General features: G+C 36.8%; 1 protein-coding gene across 1 annotated transcript; it reads right to left on the reverse strand.

Annotated features, from left to right (window-relative positions):
- Positions 1-3,672: 3,672 nt before the first annotated feature.
- LOC9330039 (amino acid permease 5) lies at positions 3,673-6,591 on the reverse strand. The gene is made up of 5 exons (XM_021012788.1): positions 6,122-6,591; positions 5,327-5,560; positions 5,149-5,242; positions 4,548-4,920; positions 3,673-4,471 (listed from the first exon to the last, which is right to left on the reverse strand). The coding sequence occupies exons 1-5, from the start codon at positions 6,207-6,209 to the stop codon at positions 3,818-3,820; spliced, it is 1,443 nt and encodes a 480-aa protein (XP_020868447.1). The 5' UTR covers positions 6,210-6,591; the 3' UTR covers positions 3,673-3,817.
- Between the last annotated feature and the right edge of the window lie 8,106 nt (positions 6,592-14,697).

Raw genomic sequence — 14,697 nt, forward strand, 5'->3', positions numbered from 1 at the left:
AAGGATGATGTTGTAAGCTGCGGGTTTATCGAAGACAACGAAGTCCACGATCTTCGATACCTTCTTGGCAAGGACCGGTAGCTTGATTGTTCCGAGAGACATGGCTGACTCGCTTGTGAACGCAACTAACGGAGATGGGGGCCTACTATGTCTCCTCGGCTGATCCCATTCTTTTTAGAGTACTTAAAAAGATCAAGTCGACCGAACTGCCTGTATCTATAAGGATCCTTGATACTTCGAAGTTGGCAACGTCGAGGGTAATGACTAGAGCATCATCATGAGGTCTTTCGAGGTACCGCGTTTCTTCTTCATTAAATGATATTGATGCACCTTGAAAATCGACTTCCTCGCTTAAGCTTGCTTTGAGTAGGATATTTCGTCTATGTTTCTTGATGGAACTTATCGAATCTCCACAAAATCTGGAACCTCCTAGAATCACATTGATCTTACCCTTCGAACTCCTTGGTTCTTCCTCGTTGGATAACCTTGGTCTTTTGGAATCTTGATCTTTGGAGTTTTCTTTCGCTTCGTGGTATTCCTTCACAAAATCTTTTATATTGAATTTGGAAAGATCTCCACTGGCCCAAAGCTCTGCGAGGTGCCTTTTAAGAACGCTGCAATCCTTGGTTAAATGTCCGGTTACTTTATGAATGTCGCAATATAGACTTTCATCACGGACCCAAGTGTTTGATCTTCCTTTCCCTTGGAATTGCTTTCCGACGGTACTGTTGAAGGGTTGCGACCCAAATTTCCTTGGTCCTTTGTTCTCCCTAGGCTCGAACTTCTTGGTAGGGACGGTGATTGCCGGCTTTTCTTGTTTGTTCCTTTTGGCAAAACTTTCTTTTTCGTCCTCTACCTCCATCCAGTTGTTCGCGCAGAAGAGTGCATCATGAATTGTGTCTGGTTTATGAAGTATTAAGTCTTCTTTAAACCTTGAATCATGTCGCAATTCTTTTCGTAGGGCAGATAAAGCTGATTGCTGCGAGATTCTTGGGAGCTTTGACAGCACTCCTTTGAATTTGGTGATAAAAACTCGAAGCGACTCATTAGATCCTTGCGATAAGTTCCAAAGATCGGCATCCGAAACGCTTTTATCCATAAGGATGGAGTATTGCTTTAAGAATACGGCTGATAGTTTGTCGAAATTGCTGATCGAACCCGGCTCTAATTGGGTGAACCACATTAGAGCTTGGCCACATAGATTCTCCGAAAAAAGCTTGCAGTAGCCTGCGTCCTCATCAGCTTCATCCAACTCGACTCTTCCAGCAGCGATCAGAAAAGCTGCGAGATAGCTTTTTGGATCCTCCAATCCGTTGTAAGGGTCCAACTTGAGTTTCCGGGAATCTTTGATCCTCAAACTTGCAATTCGCGAGATGAAAGGTGTTCGCCTAGCCTCTTCAATGACTCGATTGATGTCTGGCTCCGAACTTGTAGCTTGATGAAATTTTGATTTCATTTCTTTTAATTCCTGGCTAACCTTCCTCATGGTCTCAAACTGGTCGAGGTTCTCCTGCTCGTACTGAGCTGCAAGTTGTTCTTCATCTCCGAGCTGTGTCTCTTCTTCCAACGTCTGAGCCACGTTATTAGTAGCATCAGGAGTTGTTTGTCCGCTGGTTTCATTTCGTGCAGCGGAACTTGGCGAGTTGAATATCCCTCTTCGGATTCCCACAAGGTTTCCTGCACTTAAAGAGCGAACACGAGTTTGTATAGTATTGACGTTTTGACTAAGAGATACCTGGGATGTTTGCAACGTATCGACGGCTTTTTCCACATCCGAGAACTTTTGTGATATGTCCGACATGGTTTGCTGCATAGCTTTGAGGGTTTCAGCCAATGATGTCTCAACGGTGTCTCCTCCGGACATTGTTGCTTATCTCGGAAGTGTGATAAAGGAAAAATCTGACCACTCAAGAATCCTAACTCTCCCCACAGGCGGCGCCAAAATGTGGATGTCGGATTCACACACTCAAGTATTTTATTAAGTAGGAAAGATTATTCTTGAGGGACAAAATGAATATGCAAAAGCTTGTAAATTGCTACGAAAATTGCTATAATATTTCTTTCTTCAGAGGGAGATCCCCTTTACATGGCCATTGGCCTTCATATTTATACATAGAGAATTGACATTAAAATGAATAATTAAGTACAATTATTCCCTCTTAAATGTGTCCGTTTTGATTCTTCGACTTTAATGCTCAACGTTTGAATTTGAGTTGACTCTGATCTTCATGGGCCTCGCCTTTCTGGCCCAAATGTCCCTGAACCGACTTGCCCGCATCTTTCACACCGAGCTCGTGTCACAATGCAGCCACTTCGAACTCTCAAAGTGGTGACAACCACTTAGACCGTTCCTTCGACTTATGGGTCCTATGGGCTTCATCCTTTATGGGCCATCATCTTGACTACGTGGCAATCTTTGGTTGGTCTCGGACTTCTGGTGCGAGATCCGACACCAACAGAGGTGTTCTACAAACGATCTTCAGAGCTCAAGCCCATCTAATTAAACTTCACTGTTCGATTAGGTCCAAGAAAGCAGAATAACAGAGAAGAAGATCAGATTTTGTGACGGCGAGGAAGGGAAGAAAAGCGAAACTTTGGTTTTTATTCTTCACAAGCTGTTTTTTTTTTTTTGATAAAAACCCAGAATTCTGTGGGCAATTTCGTCTTTTGGAACAGCTGATAATGGCAAACTCATAAACTGTTGAAAAAAGGTCAAATTCAACAAAGACCACTCCAGAAAATGGCTTTCTCGTAATTGATTCTTTGATTGTATGTTTTTAAATGCAATTAATGTTATTTATTTTGGAACTAACTGAGAATTTACCGATTACTTTGCAAAAGATCAAAATATTTTAAATGCCATATCATTGGTAATTAGTTATAGCTAAGCGAATATTATATAGGCTTAGAGATGGTGGATGTGACTCCTTTCTGACTACAGTGTTATTAGTTTTATGAGAAACATAACGTTGAAATGTTAGTTATGGAAAACAATTTGTTGATTCAAATAAACCAAGAAAAATAGCTATTACTTCTTCTGTTTCACAAAGAGTGTCATTTTAGAGTTTTGCATACAGATTAAGAAAACATTAAATTTTTTGTTTTTTCTAAAAAAAAACATCATTAACTATATACCTAAACATAATCTGCCCAATAGTAAAACAATATGCAGAATACTAATAGTCATAAAACATAAAAAATTATTAAATTTTGCATTGAAAATCTAAAACGACACTCTTTGTGAAACAAAAATAAAACCTTAAAACGACACTCTTTATGAAACGAAGGGAGTATAAGTTTGTAACCATTTTGCTTCTTTATAAAGTCAATTATCTATATATTATTCTGGATTTGCAGTTTTTAGATTTTAATTTTCGTTTTGTCAAGGTAAACATTGATTATCTTATTTATATGGCTCCATTAGGTATTGTTAGCTCAATTTTATCTAGGTGATTCTAGTTTTGTGGAGTGTTTATTAACTTGACAACAACTTGGAATCTATATTAACAATTACAAGAAGATAAACGGTTTAAGAATTGGAAGAATTTTGGAGATCTTTCTCTTCTAATGGTATAAACACAAACACAAAACATCTTGTAGATCCTTTGGTTTATAGACTTCTAAAATAATTTTAAGTATTAAATGTTTAAATATATGTCTACTACCTTTAAGTGTCCAAAAATATTTTCCGACCGCAGACCATTTTTTTTAATATTGAGCACTTACACAAAGTTAATTTCACTAATACAAAGATAACATTACAACATTCAATTCTAATCTTAACCCTTTTTGTAGGAGTTTGATTTTCCGTATGATCTTAGAAATCTGACTGGAAAGGTTTGTAGATCTTGAGATCACTAACAATGCCAACTACAGATCCTGCAGCCGCGGCAACGGATACAAAAAGACAGGCCAGACTTAAGACTTGTAGACAAACCCACTTTGTGCCCCATCTCGGAACATTCTTCTGTACAATGTACATTTCCACCGGGAAATAAACCGTTAAAGGCCAAAACCCGATGGCCCCCAAAAGACCGAGAACATCGTTAAAGAAAGGCATTAACATTGAGATCAACGTTGTTGTCATCACGAAGATTGTCCTCCATACGAGCCTGAAGAGATTCAAGTTGAAGGGTTTCCCCGGAAAGAGTTGGATCTTGATCTCATTTGTGACAAATTTGCTCTCTGGAAACCTCCTAGCGGCTTCCTTCTCGACAAATGCAAAGAGGGGTTGGCAATAGACTTGGTAAGCTCCGACTAGATGGATCACTATAGCGAGATTGGCTATGTCAAGCAACCAAAATGGGTTTCTGAACCCTCCATTAGCGAGGAGATTCCCGGGTGCGGTATCTCCAAATGCTGCATACCCTACACAGCCACAGAGCATGTAGAAGAGTGTTGTCACTGCCACACTTACAAAAGTCGCTTTTCTCATAGTGTTTACTTCTGCTGGCGGTGATTTTACCGTGTCCTGCATCATCAACTCGTCAGTAAATTAAAACATCCTTTAAACAAACTCTTATCATACATACATGCATCAAAAATACCTGAATTTCGATGAGAATCATCGAGTAAGAGTACGCAAACGCAATGTTTCCAAGAGACTGAAATGTTCTCCAAATTTTCTGCGTCGGTGTCACTGTCCCACTCGGTGTCACTGTCCCAACAGTGACTCCAGTGAGACTACCTTTAATTTCTTTGTTCTCTACCACTTTAGAGACACCAAGACCAAGCCCAATGGTAGAATAACCAAAAGACATGACCGCAGCGACAATGGAAAGCCACCATAACTGATCAAAATCCGGAATCTGAGAAAATATGATTTGTACAACACCGAATGCAATCATGTAAACATTTCCATTCACATGACAAGGATGATTTCCTCCATTCATCTGTTGGCAACTTGTCCTTTGGATTGCTCTGTTATTTTATTCAATCATAATTAATTACAAGTCAAACAATAATAGAGCCGTTCTTTCGAATCTTGACGATTCTTTAATAAGACTACAATGACTTTGACACTGCATTATTGAGCCAAAACTTAAATGACTTGTATGGACAATATTGAATAGCAAAATGAGACACGCATCTAACTTTTTTGGACAAATGTGAACAATTAAAAATTGTGAAAACAAAGTTTTAACTTACACCAAACTTATAGCTGATGCAATAGTGTATCCAATTGCAGTACCAAAGAGATTAAGATATTGCACAACTCCACATACTTTCACCTTAATCCCACCTAAAAATGAATCAAGAAGTAATCAAGATTCAATTTTTACTGATTCTAAACCAAAAAGATAACCGAAATGAATTCTTTTCTTACCGAGGTTAGCGTGAATAGCGTCCATGTAAGTGTAGTTTCTTTTGCCGGAAACAGAGTCACCAGAGCGGTAACAAGAACAGAGGAGGGTAGATGTGTAATAAGTAACGAAAGAAAAGAGTAACATAGTCACTGGACCACCAACCCAACCAATCTGAGCAACGGCCCATGCCAATGACAACACTCCTGACCCAATTACTGCTGTTATTATGTGTGCACTTGCTGTCCACACCGTCCCTAAAATCCAATCACATTCAAACAGAATTTTTAAGACAAAAACTGTAATAAAAAAAACCAAGTCAAAACTTTAATGGGTCTGATTTATTTTGCACACAATCATGTTTCTTTTGTTCTTGTCCATACAATTCAGTAACAAAAAAAAACATGTTTTTCATAATTCCAATGCAGAATTTGGCTAACATCCACAAAATTTATTAAAAAGTTGAAATTTGTCACCTTTAACAAACAAAGGCTATGCATATATTCATAAGAGTTCATTAAAAGTAGCAAAGTCGAAATAAAGTTTGCAGATTTTTATGGCTAGTTGACAGTACCCGTTTCCCGTTCCCGTACCCGTTTCAGTGCTACTTACTACTTAGGTTATTGTAGATGTTTTAAATTGCAAGATCAACAGACTCCGGGTTTTGGTAGGAATCCCGAAACCCGAAACTAATTCCGGGTTTCGGGTAATCCTCGGTTACCAAAAAAAAAGAAAAAGAAAGTTATATGTTTGCGAAGAAATTGTTTTCAAGAAAACATTAGCTCTATTAAAAAAAACAGAGAAGAAAGAGAAATTACCGGTTCGCTTGGGACGACCATCGTCATCGAATAAATCGGAGCTATTTCTCGGAAGAACATCCAAGTCTTGAACATTCTTAACGACCATCTTCTTCTTCTTCTTGACAAAAGACCAAAATTTACAATAAAAATCCAAACGTTACCGACAGGAAAAACGGTTGAAAAAGTTTTTACTTGTTTTTTTTCTTCTCGTTTAGATCTTGAATTTTTTTAGACCAGAAGAAGTGAATGGAAAGGAATCAACGGTCACAAGAGACCGATGTTTTCTCCGGTTTTCTATGGACCAGAGATTATGTAATTGGAAGAGAGAGAAGCATAGAAATTGAAGAAGAAGAGATTAGAAATGCATGATGATAATAAAACAGACCAAAGCTTTGTTATTTCACTAATTTATAAGCTCCGTGGGAGACGGAGACATCCAACTTGTAGGAGGAAGAAGCAAAGGAAACCGCATGTGCTTCTTCTTTTTTTACTATTTTGTTTTGTGAGGACTAGAAGAATAGTTTAGTTTTGGGTTTTATATAAATTAATGAAAACGAGTTAAATTATAGACCCTTTATTCTTAATTTTTAATGTCAAATCCTACAAATTCCATAAAAGCTAAACAATCAAACTAAATCATATCTTTTACCTTTAAAACATAAGTATTTAATTCTAAAATATAAAAAATGATTTGTGTCCTTAGTTTTAAGAGTATTTGACTAAATTAAAAGTAATTTCAAAATTAATTAGATTTTTTTGTAATTTTTCATTGACTATTAAGTTTTAGGAAATTTTGCGTTCAAGAAAAAGTTTACGGTGGATTTAATTCTTGAAATTTGTTATATCATTTGTAAAGGGTCGTAATGGATGATTTGGTGGTGTGAGGTAGAGATATTAGAATGATTTATTAGAGGCACTCTCCAAAATAATATAATACAACTTATCAGTTTCAAAATTTGGTTAAAATTTTAGTAAACATTTTTAGTAGTAATTACCATAAAAATTGATAAAGTAAATATTTTGTTTTATTTATATAAATAATTAACATTTACCATGCATTTCTGTGTCCCAAAAATATTAAATATTTTCGAATAATTTTTATTTTATTTTAGGAGTGTTTTTTTCTAACCATGTAAAATACACATTTTTGGGTATAATTTTAACCATCGAAATTATAAGACATAAATTCTATCATAAATCTGTTGATTTATGTAAATGGAGAAAATAATCGATAGTATTCTAGAAGATTCTATGAAAGACCGACACGTGCCGCGATCGGTGAGAATCATGACAATATGGGCCGTAGTCCACCGAAACCGGGTCAATACGGGCCATAACCTAATCTTGTGAATAACTTTATCCTCTCAAGAATCACGGATCCTATCAAGAGAATATTTGATGTGATCTTAACGAGAGAATATCGGATATGACTTTATCACGTGAAGGGCGGTTGCTCAAATCCAAATCCCACGAGGATTAGGATCGCCAAGACTTCTCTATAAAAGGAGAGTCTCATTCGACGAAAGAAGACACGAAATCGAGAGCAAACACAAGAGACTGCGAAAAACGGCGAGACACACGACTCAACTCTATAACACGACTAGGGTTTATAGATTGATTCGTTGTGCCTTGATTCTTGTACTTTGCAATCGATACTTTGGTCAATAAAGAGATTATATTCGACTATTTTTCTTGTTTTCCGTAGACTCTCACGAATCGATTACTTTTGCCAAAACACACATCAACTAGATGAAGTTTTTCAACATAAAATTGCTAGAGTGGTTTTCATGTTTTCTACATGATATTGTTGTGCAATGGTTTTCGAAGTTTTCTCCATATATGAATTACAAAAGAATAGAAAATTCAATAAAATCATTTGAACATCTAATCTATCTCTTAAGTTGAAAAGAAAAAGATTAAAAAAAAAACTAATTTTTCAGAACGATGATGTTGGAAAAACATTATGCCATCTAAAAAATGTATAAATCGCTAAATAGTAAAGAACACAAAGAATCTGACTTTTTTTCTTGCATTAATATAGCTGTATTGAATGCGTAATTATATCTCGTGTTTTACACCAGATTTTATGTCTGGGAGTTAAAGCTGAGTTGCTTGAAATGATATATCTATATGGGAAGTTGAGATATTATGATAAGAGGGAGATATAAAAATGGAAATTAAGTCATAATTTTGATATCAATTCCAGTTAAGCCGCACCAATCATTGTAATTACTAATTAGCTACCTCCTAAGAATTTGCATCAAGCTACTATCCCAGTTTGGGCCAATGTTTAGAAAATTGGATCGGACAGCTTAGTTAGACTCGTTTAACATAGAATATAATCCATCTAGTCGAGTTGAGACTGAATAAAAACACCAGATTTAGTTGAACGATGGAACGGGGTACTGTAATCGTGTGGTAAGCGCACTATGGTTCTAGCTTGGGGAGATATTCTCATCTTCTCCTTGAAAGTAACGAACATCATTGTTGAATCCTTGACTCCGGTTTGAAATGATCGGAACAATTAGTCTAACCCAAGGCCGGTCCAAAGTTTTATGATTCCTAAAATCCAAAAAAATTTGATGTTCATTTACAACAATAAAAATACAAAATTGTTAAAATTTTCGGTAACCAAAGTTTAAACTCGTCACCATCAACCTGTAAACGTAATAAATAGTTGAATACCACTAGACTACAAGAAGTTTTGAAAATTTGATACCCCTTAAAATAAATATGTAACGCCTCGACCGTTTCTACTAGTGAGCATCCACGTTCTCTCTAGGGTCCGTGGATCAAACCTTGTCTGACGGTCGTTCCGTTACGTTTGGGAAGATTTAAAGACTTGTTTCACCGACCCTATAAATCACCACATGATCTTTCCACATGTTTTGTCTTCACGCACACGGTTCCGATAATCACTTCGCGAAAAGTCATCAATCATAAAATTGTTCCAGCTCAAGCATGTGTAACTGTGAAGTTCTTTCAGGATAATTGACCGAAAAGATAAGTGCATTTTGGTGACATATGTTGCCCAATCAATTCTTTTAAACCTCTCCGCATGCACCACCATATTCCTGAAACCAGGGTGTTACAATTCACCCTTACTAACAGATCACAACTTCCTCGTTGCGCACCAAGACCGTCACCCCCGACGGTGTGAGCCCTCTTGACTCCATACTCGCCTGGGTTCGAGTATGATACCACTTGTAACGCCCCGACCGCTTCTACTAGTGAGCACCCATCTGTCTATGGGCCCACTCATGTCCGACAGTCGGTCCGCTACATCCAGGCAGCTTTAAAGACTTGTTTACCGTCCTACAAATCACCAAATGATCTTTCCTTGTGTTTTGGCCTCACTAACACGGTTCCGACAATCACTTCCCAAAAGGTCACCAATCCTGAAATTGTTCTAGCTCAAGCGCGCTTAATTGTGGAGTTCTCTTAGGACAGTTTACCGAAAAGATAAGTGCACTTTGGTGACATAGGTGACCAAATCAATTCTTTTAAACCTCTCTGATGCACCACCATATTCATGAAATCAGAGTGTTACAACCAAAAGATGTGAATCAGCAAATATGAGAATTTCTTCTATTCCGATAATTCCATGGATTTTTCCCTTAACTTCAGTGTATTCCAATTTAGATTTATTATTTTGGAGAGTAGCAATATTTTTAGATGAACGAGAAAAACAACACTGTTTCCCATGGATTTTATGGTTCTTGTGGAAAGATATGAATAAAAAGATCTTTGAAGGAATACAAGTTGAACCCATAGATATTCTAAATCTCGCTTTACATGAACAAGTTTTGTGGGAAGATGCTCAATCAAATCTGGTTGAGACAATGGGAAATATGGAATCCTTGGATACCTCGTCACATAAATTAAGGTGTCAGATTGATAATTCATGGAAATAATCGGATCCTCACGCAGGCCTAGGATGGTGGTGATGTCAAAGAGACAACCGTACAATTCTACTTTGTGCCAAATGTCTTTGAAGGATCCCCTCCCCTCTACACTCGGAGATGGAAGCTTTAACATGGGCTATGAAGAATCTCCTCTCAAGAAGGATTGATTGCCAAGTGTTTGAAACATATTGTACAAAGTTGATTTTGATGGTGCAATCTCCTGAAGAGTGTCATGCTTTCTCAAATCTACTAGATGAGATTGGTTTGCTTCGAGTTTTCTTTCCCTTTTTCTCGCTATCTCATATTTCACGTTCTTATAATTTAAAGTGGATTGTCTACCTCGATGCTCTAGATTGTCATTTTCTGATATTGCATTTGTATATATTTTTCTTTCTGATTTGGCTACAAATCATGTTATGGACATTTAATTAATGTGTGGTTGAAAAAAAGGAATTGAATTTGAAGAAAATGTTAATGTGAATTATTTTTTTTTCAAAATATCGAATCCCATTTGTTGTGTATATGGTTTTTCATATTTTGACGCAAAGAAAATAAATAGGTCATCTAATAAATAATGTTTTGATTGAAGTAAAGTAATGCATATGTATATACTAAGACTTACAATCTTAAATGTTAGTTCAAATAAATGATTTCCTTTAGCTTGTAATTTGGGCAAGTCTACCTTAAGTTTGTGGCTTTTTCATACTCTTCTTCTTCTTCAAAACATTCATACTTAAATGTTGCTTGCTTTTTTCTTAGGCCTTTACAAGTTATTAGATTTTGGTGTCTGACTCTCAAAAAATTGTTTTCTTTCTAGTATTTAAAATAGTTTGCACAAACTTCTACATTGGATGAAAAATTAGATATTAAATTCTTTTTAGATAATTTTGGAGAAGTGTATTTATATTGCTCACTAAATAACCATTTCTTATTATATAAGATTGTAAGCTATTCAAATTTTCTGTATATTTAAACTCTTAATTTAGTTTTTTTTTTAAAAAGTTCTTACATATTTTAACAAAATTTACAAATAAAAAATAACTTTCAAAATGGGGAAAATCATTAAAAATATGTCCAATTTTTCATGTGTTTACAATAAAAAAAACAATATTGGTCTAAATAATAGCTTTTGGTTTTTAACACTAACACATTTTTTTGTCAACAACAATATTGGTCTAAATAATAGCGAATGGTGATACACCCGACACTATACTACAATGCACAAGTCACTATGTTATAGGCCATTAACAATTTGCGTATTTTAAAAATTAAAATACTATAGTACGTCTTCAAAATTCTAAAATTATTATAAATTATGTGTGATTCTCCATCAACATTTGTCTACAAATGGACACTAATCCTTCAAATATAACACTTGTCTCAACACTTTCTCCACTTGTTGAATTCCTCCACACTTGTCATCCGAGTCGCAACAAGTGTCGTTCTAGTCGCAACATGTGTCTTCGTAATTGCCATTTGTCCCAACGGCTCCGCCATGTGTTAAAGTTGCATGTAAGGGTGATATGCCTATAAATAGAACCTTGTTGAAGAAGAAAAATAGTAGATGAAAAACATAAGAATAAGAAATCTAAAGGGTTGCTTTCTTCTTTTCTCTTCTCTCCCCTTTTTCGTTTTGATATTTTCCTGTTAAGATCTCATATTTCACAACAAAAATAATTTTATAAAACATGAAGATAAAAATTTTATTAGAGAAAAGAAAATTGTTAATTTGAACTACCATTGTAAAATGATAGGAATGAGAGAAAAATAGACAAATAGTCATAGACATAAGCACATAGCTGTGGGGGAAAATGTCATCTAATAGCCCAACTTTCAAATTGTGGCCGTTCCAGACACCAACTTCATATATGGCCATTTTAAACATGAAGATATCATTGACTAACCGTTTGAACCATAAACATTCGTTGACCAGGCCAAAAAGACAAACCGTTATCGATTGTTAACAGATTATCTAACATTCGTTAACACCTCCGTTAGCCACCCCAAAACAACGTCGTTTAAGCTTTCTTCGAATTTATTCCCAGGGATTCGAACCCATCACCTGCGAGTGTTCCCTGAACTTACTGAACCAACTAAGCTAGAGTGTGTAAATGACTATTATTCACAAACACATAATTATATATCCGAATGCCGTTAGATACATCAGATCCGGTGAGAGCAATTGCAGAGCAGATACATAAGGTGCGACAACAAAGGTGCCTGTGAGACGACGAAGAACTAGTGCAATTTGTGTTGCTGATTTCATATGAATCGACGAATCCATCAATGGTGTCCATAGAAACAAGTTCCGATGAATTGAATTTAGCAAATTCAAGATCTTTTCAATCAACGAAAAAACGATATGGTTAAGATTAAAGAGAATCATACGAGAGAGAACACAAATTCGGAGGCGGCTATGGAGATGTTTTGTTTCGTAGGTTAACGATGAAGAAGAAGAGCTCTAAGAATATATAAGTATATATGTTTCCATAGAATTGCCAATAAAACGATATAGGTAAATTGGTTAAGTACCTTTTGGTTTTCTATAGAGGTTATGGGTTCGAATCCTAGGGTTACTAATTTATTTTTAAAAGACAAAAACGACGTCGTTTTGGGGTGGCTAACTGATAGTAGAATTTTAGCTAAGATCAATTATCCTTAAAGTACTATCATGTCATTGTAGTATTTAAGGTGTCAATCCAAATGGGTGTGATGCTAGCAATCAAGATGCAATCAGATATCACAGAGTCAAGCCAAGCAAATACAGGTTTGATGTTGTTAACAGTTCTAGTGATCATGCAGAAAACAGAAATTCTAACAATAACAGGCAATATACTCGATCACATAGCTTGATGTCAAGCACTGGGTGTGGTCGAGTATCAGGTCGAGTAACTTAACAGAAACTGTAAACAGGGTACTCGACTGCACAGTTTGTCACCAAACTACTGGGTGTGGTCGAGTACTTCAAATGAAACAAGTAAAAATGCGAAAACTAAGCAACAAGTAACGAGATCAGGCAATCAAAAGCGATGTGAACAAAGAAATCAATTGGAAGAGAAATTCCCGAGGATGGGGTAATCGAGTAGTGAAGTCTCCTTAATCTAACAGGTGGTTAACATGCTCAACAAACTATCCCTAGACAACAAGTTCAATAACCAAATCAAAGTGCTACCGCAACAGAGATCCTCAAGCAAAGCTAGTCCCAGACTCAATCACCATTGACGAGAGCTAACCTAACAGGCATTACGAAACAACAAGTCTAAGCCAAAACGCTCCCTGTAACCAATACCTTGGTACAGAGCCACGAATCTCTGGAATTAGTGGTTCAGACATTTCATCGAACACCTTTTGGGTGCGGAAATGTCTGGGCTCAGATTCCAGTTGATCAGAAAGCAATCAGCATTAAGAACAACTAATCCAGAAGGGATCTACCAATCAAACTCAACCACCTAGCAGATCAAGGATTCTAAACTACTCTAACCCATCCTCAAGAACCCTAATCACTACTCAAAACTCATGAACATGAACATAAACCCAGAAATGCATAAAAACTTCATACTAGCAAGATCTCAACAAGATGAACAACTTTGTAGAAGAAATCAAAAGCAAATACTCAATAGATTAAGAGAAATCTGGATTACAAATATGAAGAAAGCACTAATTGTTCTGCAGAAAAAAACTTAGACAGAATAAAAACTTCCTCTGAAAATTATGAGAAACAACCTCTTTATAGCAAATACTAGGAAACCCTAAATCACAAGACGACAAAGTATTAAGGCGGTTTACGGAGATACTCGACCCTTGTGATCGAGTAGAGAGGTTGAATAAAGTTGGCGCCTTTGCGATTTCTTGCTCTGGGCATGTCGTGATCGAGCATTTGGGTCGAGTATGTGCTCGAGTTCTGCTTCATCCTCTTCTCTTCCTTATGCTCAATGTCTGGTTGAGTTGGGATCTGAGAAGACTGTGAAGCTTGTGATCAAGCGGCTGCGGGGAGGTGGTGATCGAGTAGATTGGTTGGTGGCACGCTCTGGACTGCTTCTTCAACCCTGCGATCGAGTATGTGGGTAGACTGTCAGGATGGACTGCTCCTCTTCCTCTGTGATCGAGTAGAACTGTGAACTGGCAGGATGGACTGCCCTGTGATTGAGCAGAACTGTGAATTGGCAGGATGGACTGCCCTGTGGTCGAGCAGAACTGTGAACTGGCAGGATGGACTGCCCTATGATCGAGCAGAACACTCCTGATGGTCTGCTGAGCTGACTGCTTCCCTCTCTGCTACTGGTGATCGAGCAGAATGGTCCAAATGTGACTTTCAGCTATGTTTTTCCTCTTTCTGAACACCAATAGCCCCGAAGCACCTGAAACAACTCAAATATGCAACATGCATGCAAAACTACCCTAATCATGCAAAGTGATGACAAATGATGAAGAATGGTATGAAACAATGACGAAATGATGATAAAGTGATGCTAAATGGATGCTCAAAACAAGTAAAATATAGACATATCACTAACGGAGGTGTTAACGGATGTTAGATAATCTGTTAACGATCGATAACGGTTTATCTTTTTGGCCTGGTCAACGAATATTTATGGTTCAAACGGTTGGTCAACGATATTTTCATGTTTAAAATGGCCATATATGAAGGGGAAAAATGTCATTTAAATCGTCACTTTGCCATTTGTGGAG

This window comes from Arabidopsis lyrata, assembly GCF_000004255.2.
Source record: "Arabidopsis lyrata subsp. lyrata unplaced genomic scaffold ARALYscaffold_1, whole genome shotgun sequence".
Lineage (NCBI taxonomy): Eukaryota > Viridiplantae > Streptophyta > Magnoliopsida > Brassicales > Brassicaceae > Arabidopsis > Arabidopsis lyrata.

What these genes read in the sequence shown, in the direction of transcription:
- LOC9330039 (XM_021012788.1), bottom strand. Translation starts at nt 6,209, where the DNA reads ATGGTCGTTAAGAATGTTCAAGACTTGGATGTTCTTCCGAGAAATAGC. An exon ending in CGCTATTCACGCTAACCTCG is followed by an intron (nt 5,243 to 5,326) that starts GTAAGAAAAGAA and finishes ATTCATTTTTAG; the next exon opens with GTGGGATTAAGGTGAAAGTA. An exon ending in GCATCAGCTATAAGTTTGGT is followed by an intron (nt 4,921 to 5,148) that starts GTAAGTTAAAAC and finishes ATAAAATAACAG; the next exon opens with AGCAATCCAAAGGACAAGTT.